General features: G+C 37.6%; 1 protein-coding gene and 1 pseudogene across 1 annotated transcript; one reads left to right on the top strand and one right to left on the bottom strand.

Moving 5' to 3' along the window:
- Positions 1-3554: 3554 nt before the first annotated feature.
- On the top strand, positions 3555-13210 carry LOC126068522 (putative olfactory receptor 14L1). Its single transcript, XM_049871193.1, has 4 exons — positions 3555-3983; positions 12276-12381; positions 12620-12715; positions 12843-13210. Exons 1-4 carry the CDS (start codon positions 3555-3557, stop codon positions 13208-13210), a joined length of 999 nt encoding a protein of 332 aa, XP_049727150.1.
- Positions 13211-16030: 2820 nt separating this feature from the next.
- Positions 16031-17440, bottom strand: LOC126070716 (cyclin-I-like; annotated as a pseudogene).
- Positions 17441-18738: the final 1298 nt, after the last annotated feature.

The following is an 18738-nucleotide window of genomic DNA, read 5'->3' on the forward strand; positions in this document are numbered from 1 at the left end:
TATTTGTCTCTTTTTCTTTGTGTTTTTAATTGTCCAATATTAAAAATTACTGATTATTTATTATGTATTTTTACAAGTAAGGCTATAGACAAATTCTAGATTAAAAACCTAGTATTTAACATATACTTAAAAAAATTATTGTAGATAACGGTTTCGTATTAAAAAAACTTGAGCTGTTTCACCTAGTGAAATAATTAACTCGGTATCTGTGATCAATGGATTTTTATGTTTCTTGTGTATATCCTAGCTTGATCCTTAACTGCTTTGTTGTACATCCCCCCTCAACCATGAGCATCATAAACAGACAAAACAAAACAAAATTTTCCCATTAATTAATTTTATGTGGTTAATCTCTTGTCTGTATTCCCCAGACCTCCAAGTTGCAATTACTCTCTTTGTCTCTTTTGTTCCAACTCTTTGTCTCCTGGGTGTCCTTGAATCTATTTAAGGTAGGTATCTCAGCTTCTGAGTTGCAACCTTTAAGCCTTGGATTTTATCTCTTCCTTAGAGAAGCTTTGAGGTGTCGTTTCTCTCAGTGAGAGGTGACTTATGTTCTCCCAGTTCCTGTTGCTATACAAGCATGTTATTTCTATAACATTACATTGCCTGATAGAAAATACTTATCCACAAACATGATCAATGAAGATTGAATAGTTCTAGTCACAAGCAAAAGTGAAAAAGCTGCAATAAGGAAACAGACTTTTACTTATCAGCTTTTCCGAGATTCATACACAATCATCACGTAAGTACCACCTATTGGCACTTTTTGAGGGGCTCGTATACTCCTTATCTATAGAAGAAAAAAGTGTTTCTTTTTTTTTCTAACATATTATTAAATTAATTGACCAGGTATGGTCTATGGATATGTAGATACTGAATTTCAAACTTAGATTTATTTTAGGTTTGGATAATCACAAAATAAATTGATACATTATTGCAAATTCTGATTATTTTGTCTAAGATACATTCAAGAGAAGACTATCTCAGAGTGGAAAGAAACGACAGTTCGGAGCATAAAGAAACAGACCCATACACACAAACAGGTGAGTAGATGTAGGAATGTGTTCATAAAAAAAAGCTGTTTCATCCAATTGTACTCAATTCACTGAAATATAATAGAAATATTGAAACACTTTCTCTTGTACAAAGAGTACAGCTCTAAACATCTCTAATAATTTTTCAGCAAAGTTAGTTAAAATCAGAATATATTTTCTTATTTCTTAAAGGATCTTCTGATTTTTGGTAACCTTGAGTATACATGCTTAAAACACTTCTCCAAATAAATTGCTATAAATAAATTCTGGTAATATTTTGCATTTCTCTTGAGAAAATTAACATCTACATTTTAAATTAATGTTACATTTTCAAAATGTATTCTAGTAAGAGTAGCTATGTTTTGTTTAAACTGTTGTGTTAATTCTGCATAACTGGATGAGAAATAACTCTTGAGCTCTCTTCAATCTTGATATCAACAATTATTAGAGGCAGTGTTTGTCAAAAGTATTATAAAGATGAAATATTGGGGCTCTCTTGTTATTAATTTGGCCCATGTCCTGCTCCTGAACAAAGTATTTTTTGAGAATTCTGTCAGTTACACAATTTTCTTTTATAAAAGAAAATATATGCTAAATTTATTCACAGCTATTACTCTGACATTAAGGAAAATGTGAATTTTAAAGTATTATTTTAATTAGAAGGTTGTGCTTTATCCACAGCATAAAATTGAACATGCTAAGGATTTTAGCAGTGAATTATTTTGGTGATTAGGTGATTGGAATGTGGTAACCGAGATACACAGTTTTTATTTAGAGCTGCAATAGCAATTCACCTTACCACCAAGATAAGTAGCATCCAAAGACTGAAATGTGTTAAGAGCATTTTATTTCTAGCACCATCTATGTCAAGGAGGGCAAAATTCCAGTGGATTAAACATGCTGGGAGCATCTGATGCAAGAGCAGCTAGCTCACACTCCATTTTTACAAATGCTACAACATCCAGCCATTGTTTATCAAGCCTTTAGATCAGTTACAGAGTTTTCTAGGGTAAACGATAGTTAACTGTGACATGTGATAGGTTTTGAACTCATGAAACCATTCTCAGTTGGGGGAAAAAGAGATTGATTAAATCTCAGAACGCCAAGGCAGAAGTGCAGGCATAGAACAGAAACAAAATTGGGAAACGAGGCTATAAAATAAAGAATACTGGTCAAGGTCACGTTTAAGACAATAGTAAGAGCAAATGCACATTTGTTTTTAGCCCTGGACCTTTGAGTTACGATTCTTGTCATTTCTCTGGTTTAAAATGCAAACTTTGCTTTAGATTAGGATATTGGTAAAATTATAGATGTTGGTAAAGCTGTATGTGCCTGCATAATGTTATGCAGATACTGGCTGCGGTAAGCAATTTGCCTGGGAAGCAAACATCCTGAAATAATGAGATAAAAGTAACATGTACTCCATGGTTAATATTTATTAAAAAACAAAAAACACAACATTATGGTAAAAAAAAAAATTTTTTTTATGGTAATGTGTCTCTAAATTGGGAGAATGTTCCCTTGCTCTGTCCCCTCAGTCATTGTTGATTAAATGTACAAGCTGCACACAAACACAAACTTTTCTCTATTGAGAAGGGCAGTAAGCATTGCGAATCACAGATTAGCACCAGAAAATGACCTGATCATATTATTCTATTATTTAACATACAGGACACTTTGCCTACTACTTGCCAAAAACACTATGCTGTGCACTTTGGGGAGAATAGCCAGATCAATGTCATGTTAAGCACATTCTACTCCCATCTTTGACATTTATTGACATTGGCAATAATGTTGGGGTTTTCACCAATCTAGCCTATTTTCCTGAGCTCTTAAACTGGAGCTATCACAGCACCTGATGGCCTCGTTGACTATACAGATTAAAATCAAAAGTATGCACCATCTTCAACAAAATCACCCTCACTATTTGCCAACATCATCTCATTAATAAGATAATTGAGAGACTTCTAAGGTCTTAACACACATTAACTAACTAAGCCATCAGACCATTTCTCAGAAAAAGTATGAAACTTAGGTACAGAGAGGTTAGATAACTTGTCATGTACCTACAGCCATAAGTTACACTGAGGATGCACACCCAGGAATTCTGGATCCAGAAGCTTTGCCTTTAACCACTACATCTAACTTTGCCTGGTGTACAGTAAAAACTAAATATATGTTATTATTTTAATTATGTTTACTCGTTCAGTAGCTATTCACATGCCATGCATTCCTGCCTCTGACAAATATTGTGTACGATTCTGTATCTTCCCTTGATAAGGTCACAGAGGCAATATTTATACCATAGACACTATCAGGCACTATTATCAATCTCTCTCCCACCCCCCACTTTGGAGCTGATCAATTGTTAAACATTTATCAGTACATAACTATAAATCAATGTATCTCTGCCACCAGAAATGTGAAATGCTAATGTTCCTCCTTATAAGTAAATCTCCAGCAGTCTCACTTCTACATGTTTGATTACATACACGGATTGCACTTGGTGAACATGCCAAGATGGAGATGATCAGTCATACAGCCGTCACTGAGTTTCTTCTTCTGGTATTCTCCACGGACCCGGGGATGCAAAACCGACATGGTGTCCTGTTCCTAATGGCTTATTTGGCAGCTCTGACAGGAAATGGGCTCATCATCTTCCTCATTACTTGTCATCCTCAGTTTCACACTCCCATGTATTTCTTCCTGAAGAACTTGTCATTCATAGATTTCTGCTACATCTCCATCACTGCTCCTAACTTTGTTGTTAACTCTGATGCACAGGAGCTCAATATCCTTCCTTGGGTGTGTTTTGCAGATTTTTTTTTCATAGTTTTTGCCTGCTCTGAATTAGCCATTCTCACCGTGATGTCCTATGACCACTATGTGGCCATCTGCCGTCCACTGCTCTCTGAGGTCATTATGAGCAGTGGGGCCTGTGGACAAATGGTGGGGGCTTCATACATCAGTGGGGTGGTCTCTGGAGCAATGCACACTGCAGCAACATTCTCTATAACTCAGTTCTAATAAAATCCATCAGTTTTTCTGTGATAGTCCACAAATCATTTTGATTTCAGTTTCCAAACTGAATATAGGAGAAAGTAGAACCATTGCATTTATCTTCAGTGCCTCACTAGTTTGCTTTGTGTTTTTTGTTTATTCCTATGTTCACATCTTCTCCATTGTCTGAAGGACCTCCTCTTCAGAGGGTAGGAACAAAGCCCTTTCCACTTGCACCCCTCGCCTGGTTGCTGTAACCTTGTTTATTCTAACTGCTTCCTTGGACTACCTGAAGCCACCATCTAACTTGAGATCAGATCTTGATCTCATTTTGTCTGTGTTTTACACTGTGCTGCCTCCAACATTGAACCCCATGATATACAGTCTTAGAAACAAGGAAGTGAAAGCAGCTTTGGGGAATGTGTTGGGCATAAAAATTAACCATGTTTGGAAGGTTTAAGGGAAAGGTCATTTTTCTTCTGTTCCAAGACACATTTTCAAATTTTAATATTTATAAACTGTAAATGTGTTTAAAATTGATGTAGTCTTTAGAAGAATTGGCATTAGTGACATAGTTGTCTTATAAAATGGATTCCAAAGGTGTGGAAAACATAAAACCAGAGATATCATTGGACACCTCTTTAACTTCTGCTGATCACATGCTTGTGGGCAGGGCTGGATGAGCTAGTGAATGAAGCATATTTAGCAATCTTAAGACATATGGTTCAAAAGGCTAACTTTTCAAGTTGAAAAGGTTGCTTAAGAGGCTAGTAACAATATCTTTAAGAAAAATCACAAATTATTATAAAAATGTTGCCTTATCAATTCTCTTGATTTAAAAAGTACAATTAATAGCTTAACTTGGGTATCCACAATCCAGATTGATTCTGCAAAAATCACAACTAACATTAAATTAGAAATAAATTCACGAATTTCACCACTTATACTTCCTAGATGATGACTAACCTCATCACGTGACAGGCAGAGGCACCTTAAGGGGACGTGTGTTGGGAAATCCTCAGCCTTGGTACTCATACTCCCTACAATTGCACCTAGACCCAGTATACCCCTCGAATCTTTATAATGGATATATTAACTTTTCCCTTCCCCTCTTAGGCTAATACTATATAACTAGATATTGTAGGATGTGTGTGGGTGAAGGGTTTCTGTCTTCTAATGTGCTCTTCCCGACATCAACCTGCTGGCCCAACGGTACCCCTTTACAGGAGTCTGTGCTGTTACGCTGATCTCAGATAATGTTAACAATGCATTTTCTTGTAAGAACCACGTGTCACTAAAGCTGTGGATTACTATGCACTGCTGAAGAATTGTGCTTTCAAAGAAAAAATAAAACTCCATTTCAACTAGCTATGATTATGTGCTTAAGTTCTGGGCAATGTGAGTGTGGTGAAGTGTTACGAAACTTAAGGGAAGTGTACTTACAAATCATGGGCCAGGTCATGGGCAATGTTCTGCTACTTGGAAAGTGGCTGTGGTGTGGAGATATTTGGGAGCGTCTAAGTGAGTTCAACACCCCAGATATGTGCTTACTATGACCCACCATCCACAGGTCTCCAACACAAATCTATATCTACATTCATCAATAAAAAAGTATATACATGGGTGGCACAAATGTTTAAGTGCTTCACTATGACCCAAAAAGATGGAGGTTCAAATCCACTCAAAGACACATTGGAAAACAGGTCTGGTGATCTGCTTCTGAAAGGTGACAGCCTTGAAAACTCTATGTAGCAGTTCTATTCTTTGCTCATGGGATCACTGTGAGGCAAAATTGACTCAACAGCAATTAACAGCATTTTATATTGCACATACTCTAACACAAGATTATTAAAAGCAACTAACAATGAGATAAATTGTGAATTTTTTTATGCATTGAACTAGTATGTATCAGTGAGGTTGACCAAAATACTGATGCACACAATCTTAATAATTACCAATAACAGGACATAGACAAAAGGTTATAGCATGATTCTATTTGTACAAAATATAAAAGCGGGCATCCAAACTGATAATTTGAAGTTATTATATGTGTTACCCATGTAGGATTAGCCACTGGAAAAGACCAAAAGGATATTCTTAGAATGCTGGTAGCATTTTTTCTTCATTTGAGTGCTGGTTACATAGGTGTGCTTGTTGTTGTTAGGTGCTCACCAATCTGTTCCAACTCAGAGCGACCTTCTGTACAACAGAAGGAAACATTGCCTGGTCCTGAGCCATCCTCACAATCGTTGTTATGCTTAAGCCTATTGTTGCAGTCACTGTGAAAGTCTTTCTCTTTTTTTGATGATCCTCTACTTTACCAAACATGATGTCCTACTCCGGAGACTGGGCCCTCCGGTGGTAACATGTCCAAAGTATGTGAAATGGAGTCTTGCCATCCCTATTCCAAGGAACATCCTGGTGTTTTGCTAAGCACACATAGGTGTGCTAGCTTGCCAAAAAAAAAAAAAAAAATCCAACTGAACATCAAAGACTTGTTTAAATTCCTCATATTGTTATATTCTGATACAAAGAAAAAACTGTGTGTATGACTCAGAAAATCAAATCTCAATGAAAATGAGAGCAAAAATAGAATATAATGCCAGTATTATTATATACCGTTTCTCATAAGGTTTACCTAAGTTATGATTAAAGAGAAATTTTCAGGTATAAATGAAAATATTAGAAATTATAAAAGGTTATTGTTGTTAGGTGCCATCCAGTTGGCTCTGACTCATGGTGACCCTCTGTACAACAGAATGAAACACTGACTGGTCCTACGCTATCCTCACAATCATTACTATGTTTTAGCCCATTGTTGTAGCCACTGTGTTAATCCATCTGGTCAAGGATCTTCCTATTTTTCATCACCCTCTACCTCACCAAGCATGATGTCCTTCTCCAGGGACTGGTCCCTCCTGATAACATGTTCAAAGTATGTGAAATAAGGTCTCGCCATCCTCACTTCCAAGGAGGATTCTAACTGTACTTATTTCTAAGACTGATTTGTTAGTTCTTCCAGGAGGACATATTATATTCAATATTCTTCACCAACACCGTAATTCAAAGACACCAATTCTTCTTTGGTATTCTTTATTTTTTGTCCAGCTTTCACATGAATATGAGATAATCGAAAATATCTTAGCATGGATCAAGCACACTTTATTACTCAAAGTGAGATCTTTGCTTTTTAAAACTTTAAAGAGGTCTTTTGCTCAATGCACTACATTGTCTGATTTCTTGACTGCTGCTTCCAGGGGCTTTAATTGTGGATCTAAGTAAAATGAAATCCTTTACAATGTCAATATTTTCTGTTTATCATGATGTTGCTTTTTCATCCAGTTGTGGAGATTTTTGTTTTCATTATGTTGAGGTGGAATCTGTACTGAAGGCTGTAGTCTTTGATCTTCACCAGTAAATGCTTCAAGTCCTCTGCACGTTCAGCAAGCAAGTTTGTATCATCTGCATATCACAGGTTGTTAGTGAGCCTTCCTCCAATCTTGATACGCTACTCTTCTTCACAGCGGCCAGCTTCTCCAATTATTTGCTCAGCATACAATTTGAATAAGTATGGTGAAAGAATAAAACCCTGATGAACACCTTTCCTGACTTTACACCATGCAGTATCCCCTTGTTCTGATGAATAACTGCCTCTTGGTCTACTTGAAGATTCCTCATGAGCACAACTAAGTGTTCTGGAATTCCATCCTTAGCAGTGTTATCGATAATCTGTTATGACGCACACAGCCGAATGCCTTTGCATAGTCAATAAAACACAAGTAAATGCTTTCTTTTTCTGCTTTCACCATGAGTCGGAATCGACCCAACGGCAGTGGGTTTTGGGTCTTTCTGCTTTCAGCAAGATCCATCTGAAAACAGCAATGATATCTGTTGTTCCACATGCTTTTCTGAATCTGGTTTGAATTTCTGGCAGTTCCTGTCAATGTACTGCTGTAACACATTTGAATTGTCTTCAGCAAGTGTTACCTGAGTGTGGTATGAATGGAAACCCTGGTGGTGTAATGGTTAAGAGCTTGGATGCTAACCAAAAGGTTGGCAGATAGAATCTACCAGGTGCTCCTTGGAAACTCTTTGGGGCAGTTCTACTCTGTCCTATAGGGTCACTATGAGACAGAATCGACTCAACAGCAACGAGTTTTGGTGGTATGAATGTTATTGTTCAATAATTTCCACATTCTATTAGATCACCTTCCTTTGGAATGTGCACATATGTAGATCTCTCCCAAACAGTTTGCAGGTAGCTGTCTTTCCATTTTCTTGGCATAGACAAGTGAGCACCTGAAGCGTTGGGCCCATTTGTTGAAACATCTCAATTGGTATTCTGTCAATTCCAGGAGTCTTGCTTTTTGCCAATGCATTCAGCACAGCTTGGACTTCTTCCTTCAATACCATCGATTCTTGATCATATTCTACCTCCTGAAATGGTTGAACATGGACAATCTCTTTTGGTACTGTGACTCTATGTATTCCTTCCATCTTCTTTTGAGGTTTCCTGCAATGTTCAATATTTTGCCCATAGAATCCTTCAATATTGCAACTCCAGGCTCTAAGTTTTTCTTAGAAAAGTAATGTATCAGTATGGTACAATAAGAAAAATAATTTATTCTAGGATCAAATTAATGGACCTAGCAGAAACAGTTTGGTGATCTTTCAAAATATTGCTATACTGGTTGATATATCTAAACAGAAGATCCTTCTATAAAAGGTTAACATTTTTAAGTGAAACATAAAAATAATGATTATTCATGTAATTTCCTCAGGGTAATGTTAATTTTTATAATAAAACCCAGGAAGTATGCCCTCTAAAGGCAGATATTAGTTTGATGACACTCTTTAGGTTATTCCACATATGATAAATATTCAAATATATGTATATATGATTACAAGTAAGGTTGTAGTGAAATTTTAGGTTAAAAACCTAGCATTTAACTTTTACTCATAAAAATTATTGTTCTAGAAAACAGATTATGTAGAAAACAAGTTTTGGCTACTTCATGTAGTGAAATGATTAACTAAATATCTGAGATTAATGGATTTTTATGTCTCTTGTATATATCCTAGCTTGACCCTTAACTGCTTTGTTGAAACTCCCTGTCTCTCCACTATGAGCATCATAAAAGAAAAACTTTCCCATTGACTAGTCCTGTGGGCTTGATCTCTTGCCTGTATTTCCCAGATCTCCAAATTGCAATTACCCTCTTTGTCTCACTTGTCCCAACTCTTTCTCTCTTGGGTGTCCTTGAAACTATTTAGGGTAGATTTCTCAGCATCCGAGTTGCAACCTTTAAGCCTGGGATTTTATCTCTTCCTTAGGGAAGCTTTGAGATATCATTTCTCTCAGTGAGAGGGGAATTACGCTCTCCCAGTTCCTGTTGCTATATGAGCATGTTACTTCTATTACATTGCATGATAGGAAATGCTCATGGATGAAGACAATCAATGAAGACTGGAGAGTTCTAGTCACATGTTAAAGTGAAAAAGCTGTAATAAGGAAATAGACTAACAGTCTCTATTATATTCCAGCTTTTCAGAGATTAATATAAGCCATCATGTAAGTACAACCTATTAAATTGTACTTACAAGCATGATCTATAGATACATAGATACTGAATTCCAAACCTAGGTTTGTTTTAGGTTTATATAATCTCAAAAGAAATTGATATAGTACTGAAAATCCTGATTTTTTTGTCTAAGATACAATCAAGAGTAGACAATCTCAGAGTAAAAAGAAATGACATTTTGGAGCATAAGGAAGCATATGCACACACAAAGGGACTGGTAGAATTAAGATTATGTTATAGAAAAGTTGTTTTGTCAAATTACACTGAATTCCCTGAAATAGTAATAAAATTATTGAAATACTTTTCTTGTACAAACAGTAGAGTTCTAAACATATCTAATTTTTTTTTCAGTAAAGTTATGCAAAATCAAAATATATTTTCTTATTTCTTAAAGGATCTTCTGATTTTTGGTAACATTGCATATCCACGCTTAAAACACTTCTCCAAATAAATTCTGATAATATTTTGCATTTCGCCTGAGAAAATTAACATCTACATCTACATTTTAAATTAGTGTTACATTTTCAATATGTATTCTAATAAGAGTAGCTGTTTTTTATTTAAATTGTTCTGCTAGTTCTGTATAACTGGATGAGAAATCGTTCTTGAGCTCTCTCCAATCTTGATATCAACAAATCTTTTTTTTTTTTTTCTTAGAGGCAATGTTAAAACATTACAGAGAAGACAATTTAGGGCTTTCTTTTATTATTCCTTCAGCCAATGTCCCTCTGCTGAACAAAATATTTTTTGAGAATTCTAGCATTTATAAAATCTTCTCTTATAAAGAAAATATATGCTAAATTTCTTCACAATTGTAACCATGTTATGACATTAAGAAACATGTGCATTTTAAAGCATTATCATAATTAAAAGTTTGTGCTTTATCCACAACATAAGACAGACAATGCTAAGGATTTTAGCACTGAATTACTTTGATGTTTAGGTGAATTGGAATGTGGTAGCCGAGATATGGTATTTTCATTTAGAGATGATATAGCAATTAACCCTACCACCAAGATAAATACTGTCCAAAAAACAAAATATGTCACCAGAATTTCATTCCTAGCCCCATCTATGGCAAATAGTACCAAACCCCAGTGGATTAAACACTCTGGGAATACCTGATGCAAGAAAAAATAGACCACACTCCCTTTTGGCAAATGCTACTACACTGAGCCATTGTTTATGAGCCTTTATATCAGTTACAAGATTTTCTAAGGTTAGAAATATTTGACACTGTGAAGTGTGATATAAATATATGAAGTCATTCCAGTTAGTGGAAAGAGATTCATTAAATCCCTGAATTTCAAGGCAGAAGTGCAGGCCTGAGACATGAAAAAAGTGGGAAACCGAGGCTTTAAATAAGGAATACTGGACAGGGTCAAGGTTAAGAACACAGTAAAAACAAATGTACATTGATTTTAGTCCTGAACTTTTGAGTTAGAATTTTTGTTATTCTTCTGGTTTAAGACACAAAATTTCCTTTAGGAAAGGATATTGGTAAAACTGTAGAGGCTGCCCAATGTTATACAGGTACTGGCTGAGGTGGGCAAATTGGAGAAGAAAGTTCTGAGAAAAATAGGCTAAAAATAACATGTAATCCATGGTTAATGTTTATTAAAAAAAAAAACTCACACAATTAACATTATGGCAATTTGTCTCTAAATTGGAACAATGCTCTCTTGTTCTGTCCCTGCACTCACCAAGGATTAAGTGTACATGCTGCACACAAACACATTTTTCTCTAGTGAGAATGGCAGTAACTATTGAGAATCATGTGTTAGCAACAAAAAATGACTTGATTATTTTTTTATTATTTAGCATGCATGAGGCTTTGTGTACTACTTGCCAAAAACACAATATGTTGTGTACTTTGGGGAGAAGAGCCAGGCACTGACAAATTAAAAACATTCCAGTCCCATCTTTGACATTTGTTGACATTGGCAATAATGTGTGGGGAAAACAATTAGGCGATCTCTGCCTTATTACCCTGGGCTCTTAAACTGGAGCTGTCAGAGCACCTGATGACCTCCCTGTCTGTACAGATTAAAATCAATAGTGTGCACCATCTTCAACAAATCAACATCACCATTTGCCAACATCTTCTCATTAATATAATAGGATAAGTGGGAAACTTATAAGGTCTTAGTATACATTAACTAATTAAGTCATCAGAATACTCCTCAGACAAAAGTATGAATATCAGGTACAGAGAAGTTAAACAACTAGTCAGAGAACCGTAAGCAGCCAGTTAAAATGAGGAATTCTGTATTCAGAAAACTTTACTTTAACCACTACATTTCTCTTCACCTTTTGTACAGGAAATACTAAATAAATATTAACTATTAATTTAATTCCATTTACTTATTCAGTAGCTATTGAGATACAATGAATTTGTAACTATGACAAATATTGCGTACGTGTGTCTTCTCTTCCTCTTGATGTGGTCACAGTGCCAACGCTTACGCCACAGGAATTGGCAAACACTGCTATCAGCTCCCCCCTTTCCTTTGGAGCTAGTCAATCGTTAAACATTTATGGGCTCCTAACTGTAATAAAAATCAATGATTTCTGCCGCTTGGAATGTGAAATGCTAATGCTCCTCCTTATAAGTAAATCTCCAGCAGTCTCACTTCTACATGTTTGATTACATACACAGATTGCACTTTGTGAACATGCCCAGGTGGAGATGATCAGTCACACAGCCGTCACTGAGTTTCTTCTTCTGGGATTCTCCACGGACCCAGGGATGCAAAACCTACATGGTATCCTGTTCCTAATGGCTTACTTGGCAGCTCTGATAGGAAATGGGCTCATCATCTTCCTCATTACTTGTCATCCTCAGTTTCACACTCCCATGTACTTCTTCCTGAAGAACTTGTCATTCACAGACATCTGCTACATCTCTGTCACTGTTCCTAACTTTGTTGTTAACTCTCTGATGCACAGGAGCTCAATATCCTTCCTTGGGTGTGTTTTGCAGGTGTTTTTTTTTTTTTGCAGTTTTTGTCTGTGCTGCATTAGCCATTCTCACAGTGATGTCCTATGACCGCTATGTGGCCATCTGCCGTCCACTGCACTATGAGGTCATCATGAGCAGTAGGGCCTGTGGATCAGTGGGGTGGTCTCTGCAGCAATGCACACTGAGGCAACATTCTCTATAATTTTCATTCTAATAAAATCCATCAGTTTTTCTGTGATATTCCGCAAATTATTTTGATTTCAGATTCCAAACTGAACTTGGGAGAAATTGGCATCATTGCACTTATTTTCAGTGCCTCACTAGTTTGCTTTGTGTTTATTGCTTATTCCTATGTTCACATCTTCCCCATTGTCCGAAGGATCTCCTCTTCAGAGGGTAGGAACAAAGCCCTTTCCACTTGCACCCCTCACCTGGTTGTTGTGACCCTTTTTATTCTAACCGCTTCCTTGGACCACCTGAAGCCACCCTCTAACTTGCGGTCAATTGAGTTGTCTGTGTTTTACACTGTGCTGCCTCCAACATTGAACCCCATCATCTACAGTCATAGAAACAAGGAAATGAAAGTAGCTCTGGGGAAAGTGTTGGGTATGGAAGTATTTAAATCAAATTAACCATCTTTGGAAGGTTTAGAGAGAGGTCATTTTTCTTCAGTTCCAAGACACATTTTCAAATTTTGATGTTTATAAACTGGAGAAGTGTCTTTTGATAATGCAACATTTTGTGAAATAATTTGTAATTTTTTAAAAGGTGTTATTACTAACCCCTTAAGCAACCTTTTCAATTAGGAAAGTTAGCCTTTTTTTAATCATATGTCTTAATATTGCTAAATATATTTTGTTCACTAGCCTATCAGATCCTACCCACAAGCATCTGGTTAGTAGAGATTAAACGTGTATCCGTTATCTCTGGTTTTATGTTTTCCATGCCTTTGAAATTTTGTAATGATAACTATGTCACTAAGGCCAATTCTGCTAAAAACTACACCGATTTTAAGACACATCTAAAAAAAAAAAACCAAAAAAACGCAGTGCCGTCGAGTCGATTCTGATTCATAGCGACCCTATAGGGCACTGGGGTTTTTTTGGTTTTTTTGCATGTGTCTTAAAATCGGTGTAGTTTTTAGCAGAATTGGCCTTAGTGACATAGTTATCATTACAAAATTTCAAAGGCATGGAAAACATAAGACCAGAGATATCATCGGATACCCGCTTAATCTCTACTAACCAGATGCTTGTGGGTAGGATCGGATAGGCTAGTGAACAAAATACATTTAGCAGTATTAAGACATATGATTAAAAAAGGCTAACTTTCCTAATTGAAAAGGTTGCTAAAGGGGTTAGTAATAATATCTTAAAAAAATTACAAATTATTTCACAAAATGTTGCATCATCAATTATTTTGATTAAAAAAGTACAATTAATTGTTTTAACTTGGGCATCCACAATCCAGAGAGATTCTGCAAAAAAACGCACTAAGATTAAATTAGAAATCATTTCACGAATTTCACCACTTATCCTTCCTAGGTGATGACTTACCTTATTGCATGACAGGCGGAGGCACCTTAAGGGCATGTGTGTTGTGAAATCCTCAGCCTTGCTACTCATACTCCCACAATGCCACCCAGATCCAGAGTCCCCCTTGTATCTTTATAATGGATATATTAGGTTTCCCCTTCCCCTCTTAGTCTAATACTATATAACTAGATATTGCCAGGTGTGTGTAGGTGAAGGGTTTCTGTCTTCTACCAGCTGGCCCAACTGTACCGCTTTACAGAACCACTGTAGAGTTTACCGGAGTCTGTGCTGTTATGCTGATGCCAGATGATGTTAAAAATACTTTTTCTTGTAAGAACCCTGTGTCACTAATGCTGTGGATTACTGTGCACTGTTGAAGAATTTTGTTTTCAGAGAAAACAATAAAATTCCATTTTAACTAGATATGATTATGTGATTAAGTTCTGGGCAATGTGAGTGTGGTGAAGTGTTATGAAACTTAATGGAAATGGACTTAGAAGTCATGAACCTGGTCCTGGACAATATCTACTAACTGGAAAGTGGCTGTGGTGTGGAGATATCTGGGAGCATGTAAATGAGTACAACACCCCAGATTTCTGCTTACTGTGACCCACCATCCACAGGTCTCCAACAGAAATCTATATATACATTCATCAATAGGTAAGTGCATATATTGGTGACACAAAAGTTTAAGTGCTTGACTTGACTACTATTCAAAAGTTTAAAGGTTCAAAATCACTCAAAGGCACCTTGGAAAACAGGTCTGGTAATCCGTTTCTGAAGGTTGATGGCCTTGAAAATCATATGTAGCAGTTGTATTCTACACTCATGGGGTCACTGTGAGGCCAGGTACACCCAAGAGCAACTAATAAATCAACAACATTTTACACTATACATACAAAAACTGATGCAAGATTTTAAAAAAGCAATTAAAGAGTGAGATAAATTGAGTGCTTTTTTTTTTTTTTAAGGACAACTTTTTATTGCTACCAGAGGCTTTTATTGTCAGTCAATACATGGTTGTGACGGTAATACCTTCTTCAGACTGCACAGAGAGCTTGGGATCCAGAAGTCATTAAGAGAAATATAGGTAGATTGAAGAGGCAGGGGGTGTAACTTTTATCAAGGAAACCCTAGTGATATAAAACTTGGGTACTGAAATCGGTTATTACATGTTACAGACTCAAATCACAGAACTGCCCCGACATCTAAACAGTCTTTCCCATTTATTATAAATGAGTGAAAATTCTGGTCAGTTACAAAATCTAATTTTAGTTGTTTACATAAGTCTTTCTTTGGTGAGTGTCTGGATATATTAACTTTATCACAAATTATTTTATGCAAATGTCAAAAATGTTTTCAACAAATCTGTGTTCCAATTACATGCCACTTAAAAGTTTCACTTTATGATAAACAAAAATAAAAGCAATAATTTTGTTTTTAGACTCCAGAAGTTGAAATGAGACAAACATTAAAAATCAACATGGTGAAGACTTTTCTGTTACCCTCTGATTCACACAGGGCAATTGTGAAGTAACTTTTCAGACTAATCTGAATTTGAATTGTGGATTAAACATGAGTCATTTGTTTCACTAAATTGCTAAAATAATAATAATAATAATTTGGGGTGTTTCCTATTTAGTAGAGGCCAGGGTATAGATTAACATGTGTAAAATTTATTACGTATTCAATGAAGAAGCAAGCAAAAAAAGAAAATTAACAGGATGCCAGGGACAGGGCTTGCTAATTATGAATTTTGGAACTTTAAAAAACATTCAAGTGTGGATTTTTGACATAGGGCAAGTTACACTACATTTCAGCAGAGAAAACAGAGGAACTGACAAACACTATAAAGAAATTTTTAGCTTCTTCCCCCCCCCTTAATTTTGGATCCTTTTATATAGTAAACATGTTTTTTTTTTTTTTTTTCTGGCTCACTTCAGTTCAGTCTGATAAGGTATGTATCCCTTATATATCCTCTCCTGGTTTTGCATGTTCTCATTCCCAGAGTAGTCTACCTTAGTTTTGCACCTGAAGGTAACACTTGTTCAAACTACCTGACAGAAACAGGCTGCAAAGGTGGACAAGGGGAAGAATGTCCCTCTTGCCTTGACAAATCAGTGCCACACACAGAACCCACATTTCCGAAGCATTGTCTTCATTATAGAGCCGTTTGATTCCATCGTAGAAGTCATCCACTTCCATTTCCTCTACCTTTCGTTTAGCAGAGGTATGCTTACACCCACTGGCAGCTGGGAGATGATGGCAGAAGGCTGCTGTACCTCTTACTGGCACTTCTGGTTTGCTGTTGTCCTTGGAGAAATCTTGGCCTGGGACAGAGGAGGAATGTAATCTGAACACTCTTTTGTCCCAGTTCACTAGGGTGTGCTTGAGGGGACAGTAGACATAAACAGAATTTAGAGGCAGGGAAGACTGCAAAGTAGAAAGGTGATGTGCCACAAGCTCCCGACAGTGGATCAACTGGGAGCTATCCATCTGTGCTTTCTGAAGCAGTTCAACTGTAAGAGGAAACCAATCAGAAATGAGTTTCTCCATTTCCAAACTAACCACCGGCCAGAGCAAGCATGGAGCCTTTGAAGTGCAGAAGTTGGCTACAGGCCATACAATGGAGGAGCTGCTTGAGGACTGCCAAATGCTGAGACGGGCTGAGTGTGGGCAAACTGAAGAGTAATTGAGGCCTAGCTGACACTGCAATGGCACGGAAAATGTGGAGAAAATCCAATGGCGTGGCTGTGTGAAGATCCCAATTCAATTTATCCAGAATAATTCTCTCCATTCTCAGAATTTCAGATGAAGAACAGCCACAGAAACTGTCTCTTGCCAACACCTTCAATACTGGAATTCTCTCATCCTCCTCAACAGTCTTGGCAGCTAAGAAAAAACAGCTGATTGCAATACAACTCAAATATTTTGGGTGGGCCTTTACAGTAGCTAAAAACCTGTCCAAAAGACTGCTAGCCAAAGCAAATGTTTCTGGGTAAAGGTTGAATTGGTACTTGAGTTTGACCAGCCACTGAATCACTTCATCTCTCTGGGATGGAGAAACATTCTGATTTGTAGGCATTTTGCACACATTCACCTTCCACATCTGGGCTTCCCTAGATATTGCCTTTTCCGACAGGAAAGACAATCTCTGGTTTTCCAAAGGTCCTGGAAACTTCATGATATCCTTTGGATCTGTCTGTCACCCAGTATGATGTAGCTACCTTCTCCTCTTCTTCCTCCTCCTCCTCCCGGGCAGAGCTGTAGGCCTCACAGTGGTGACGCGGGCTCATCCGCGGGCCCGTTACCACCTCATTTTCCTATGCGCGCAGCTGCGGGGCGCACGGGACGAGGGCGGTCCGACTGAGGAAGGAGAAGAGGGGGACTGGGCCTGGGGGCGCAGGCGCGGGGGCTCGAGCGGGACGGGTCGCACGGCTGCGGCTTGTGGGTCTGGTCGGTCAGCGAATTAGTTCCATGATGACCCGAAACCTGTGGCCGCCGCAGCCACCGCCTGTCCCGCTCCTCCAACCGCCGCCGCCACTTGTGCCCCGGTGGGGAGGGGGCTCCCTGTCGCCAAAGGGCGGCGGGGGCCGGGGAGAGGCGGAGGGGGAGACCGGCTCTGCCCCTGACCGGGGGATGCGCCTGCAAGGGGAAATGGTGAAAGGGGCGGAGGGGGGAAACAGAAGAAAAAGAAAAGGAAAGGGGGGAAAATAACAAAAAGCGAGACAGAGGCGCTGCCGCGTCAGCTCGAGGGAAAGGCAGGGGAGCAAGTGCGTATTTTTTTTTTTCTCACTCATTGAGACAGAGTAAAATAATACTGATGCAGACAATCTTAATAATTCCCAATTAACAGCCACACACAAAAGCTTACAGCATATTCCATTTATAGAAAATACAAAAGCAGGCATCCAAACTGATAATTTTTTTTTTTACTTTTTCTCCTTTAATATTATTTAATTCTCAGAAATGTTATTGATATAGGTTCAGAAATACTAATTATCACAATTTTGTAGCTAAAACGCAAGAAAATTTGTCAAAGTCAGTGACTCTAAAAAGAGGAGCAGCAATGAAAACAACGGCATGTGCTTCTACCACGGACAGGTGAAGCCACATAATGAGAATCATCACTGTAACTGGGTATGAGGGTTCTGGCCGAAGTGCATTAGAAGGTCAAGAAATTAAATTAGCATTGTTTTAGCCACGTAGATATATTGATACATGTAAGCTGGGCTTAAACAAAATTTTCTTGTGTGTGTTGGAAACTAACTACAGGGTATTTTTATAAAAAAAATAATTTCTGCTAAAACGGCACAAAAGTTTTATAGACAGTCATTTGATGTCGTCCTATCTGACAGTGTCACCCACGGTGGTCCATACCACACATACCCTTAGTCACAGCACTGGCCATTGTGGAAAATAGTGTGGCAGTTCCTCAAAAAACTAAAATCAGAACTACCACTTTGTTGGTTGTTAGGTGTCCTTGAATCGGTTCCCACTCGTAGTGACCCTGTGCACAACAGAACGAAATACTGCTTGGCCCTGCACAATCCTCACAACTGTTGCTGTGTTTGAGCCCATTGTTGGAGTCGCCGTGTCAATTCACCTCCCCAAGGGTTCAAACT

The sequence above is a fragment of the Elephas maximus genome, chromosome 2 (assembly GCF_024166365.1).
Source record: "Elephas maximus indicus isolate mEleMax1 chromosome 2, mEleMax1 primary haplotype, whole genome shotgun sequence".
Taxonomy (NCBI): domain Eukaryota; kingdom Metazoa; phylum Chordata; class Mammalia; order Proboscidea; family Elephantidae; genus Elephas; species Elephas maximus.

What these genes read in the sequence shown, in the direction of transcription:
- LOC126068522 (XM_049871193.1), top strand. Translation starts at nt 3,555, where the DNA reads ATGGAGATGATCAGTCATACAGCCGTCACTGAGTTTCTTCTTCTGGTA. An exon ending in GTGGGGCCTGTGGACAAATG is followed by an intron (nt 3,984 to 12,275) that starts GTGGGGGCTTCA and finishes TTACATACACAG; the next exon opens with ATTGCACTTTGTGAACATGC. An exon ending in AGGGATGCAAAACCTACATG is followed by an intron (nt 12,382 to 12,619) that starts GTATCCTGTTCC and finishes TTTTTTTTGCAG; the next exon opens with TTTTTGTCTGTGCTGCATTA.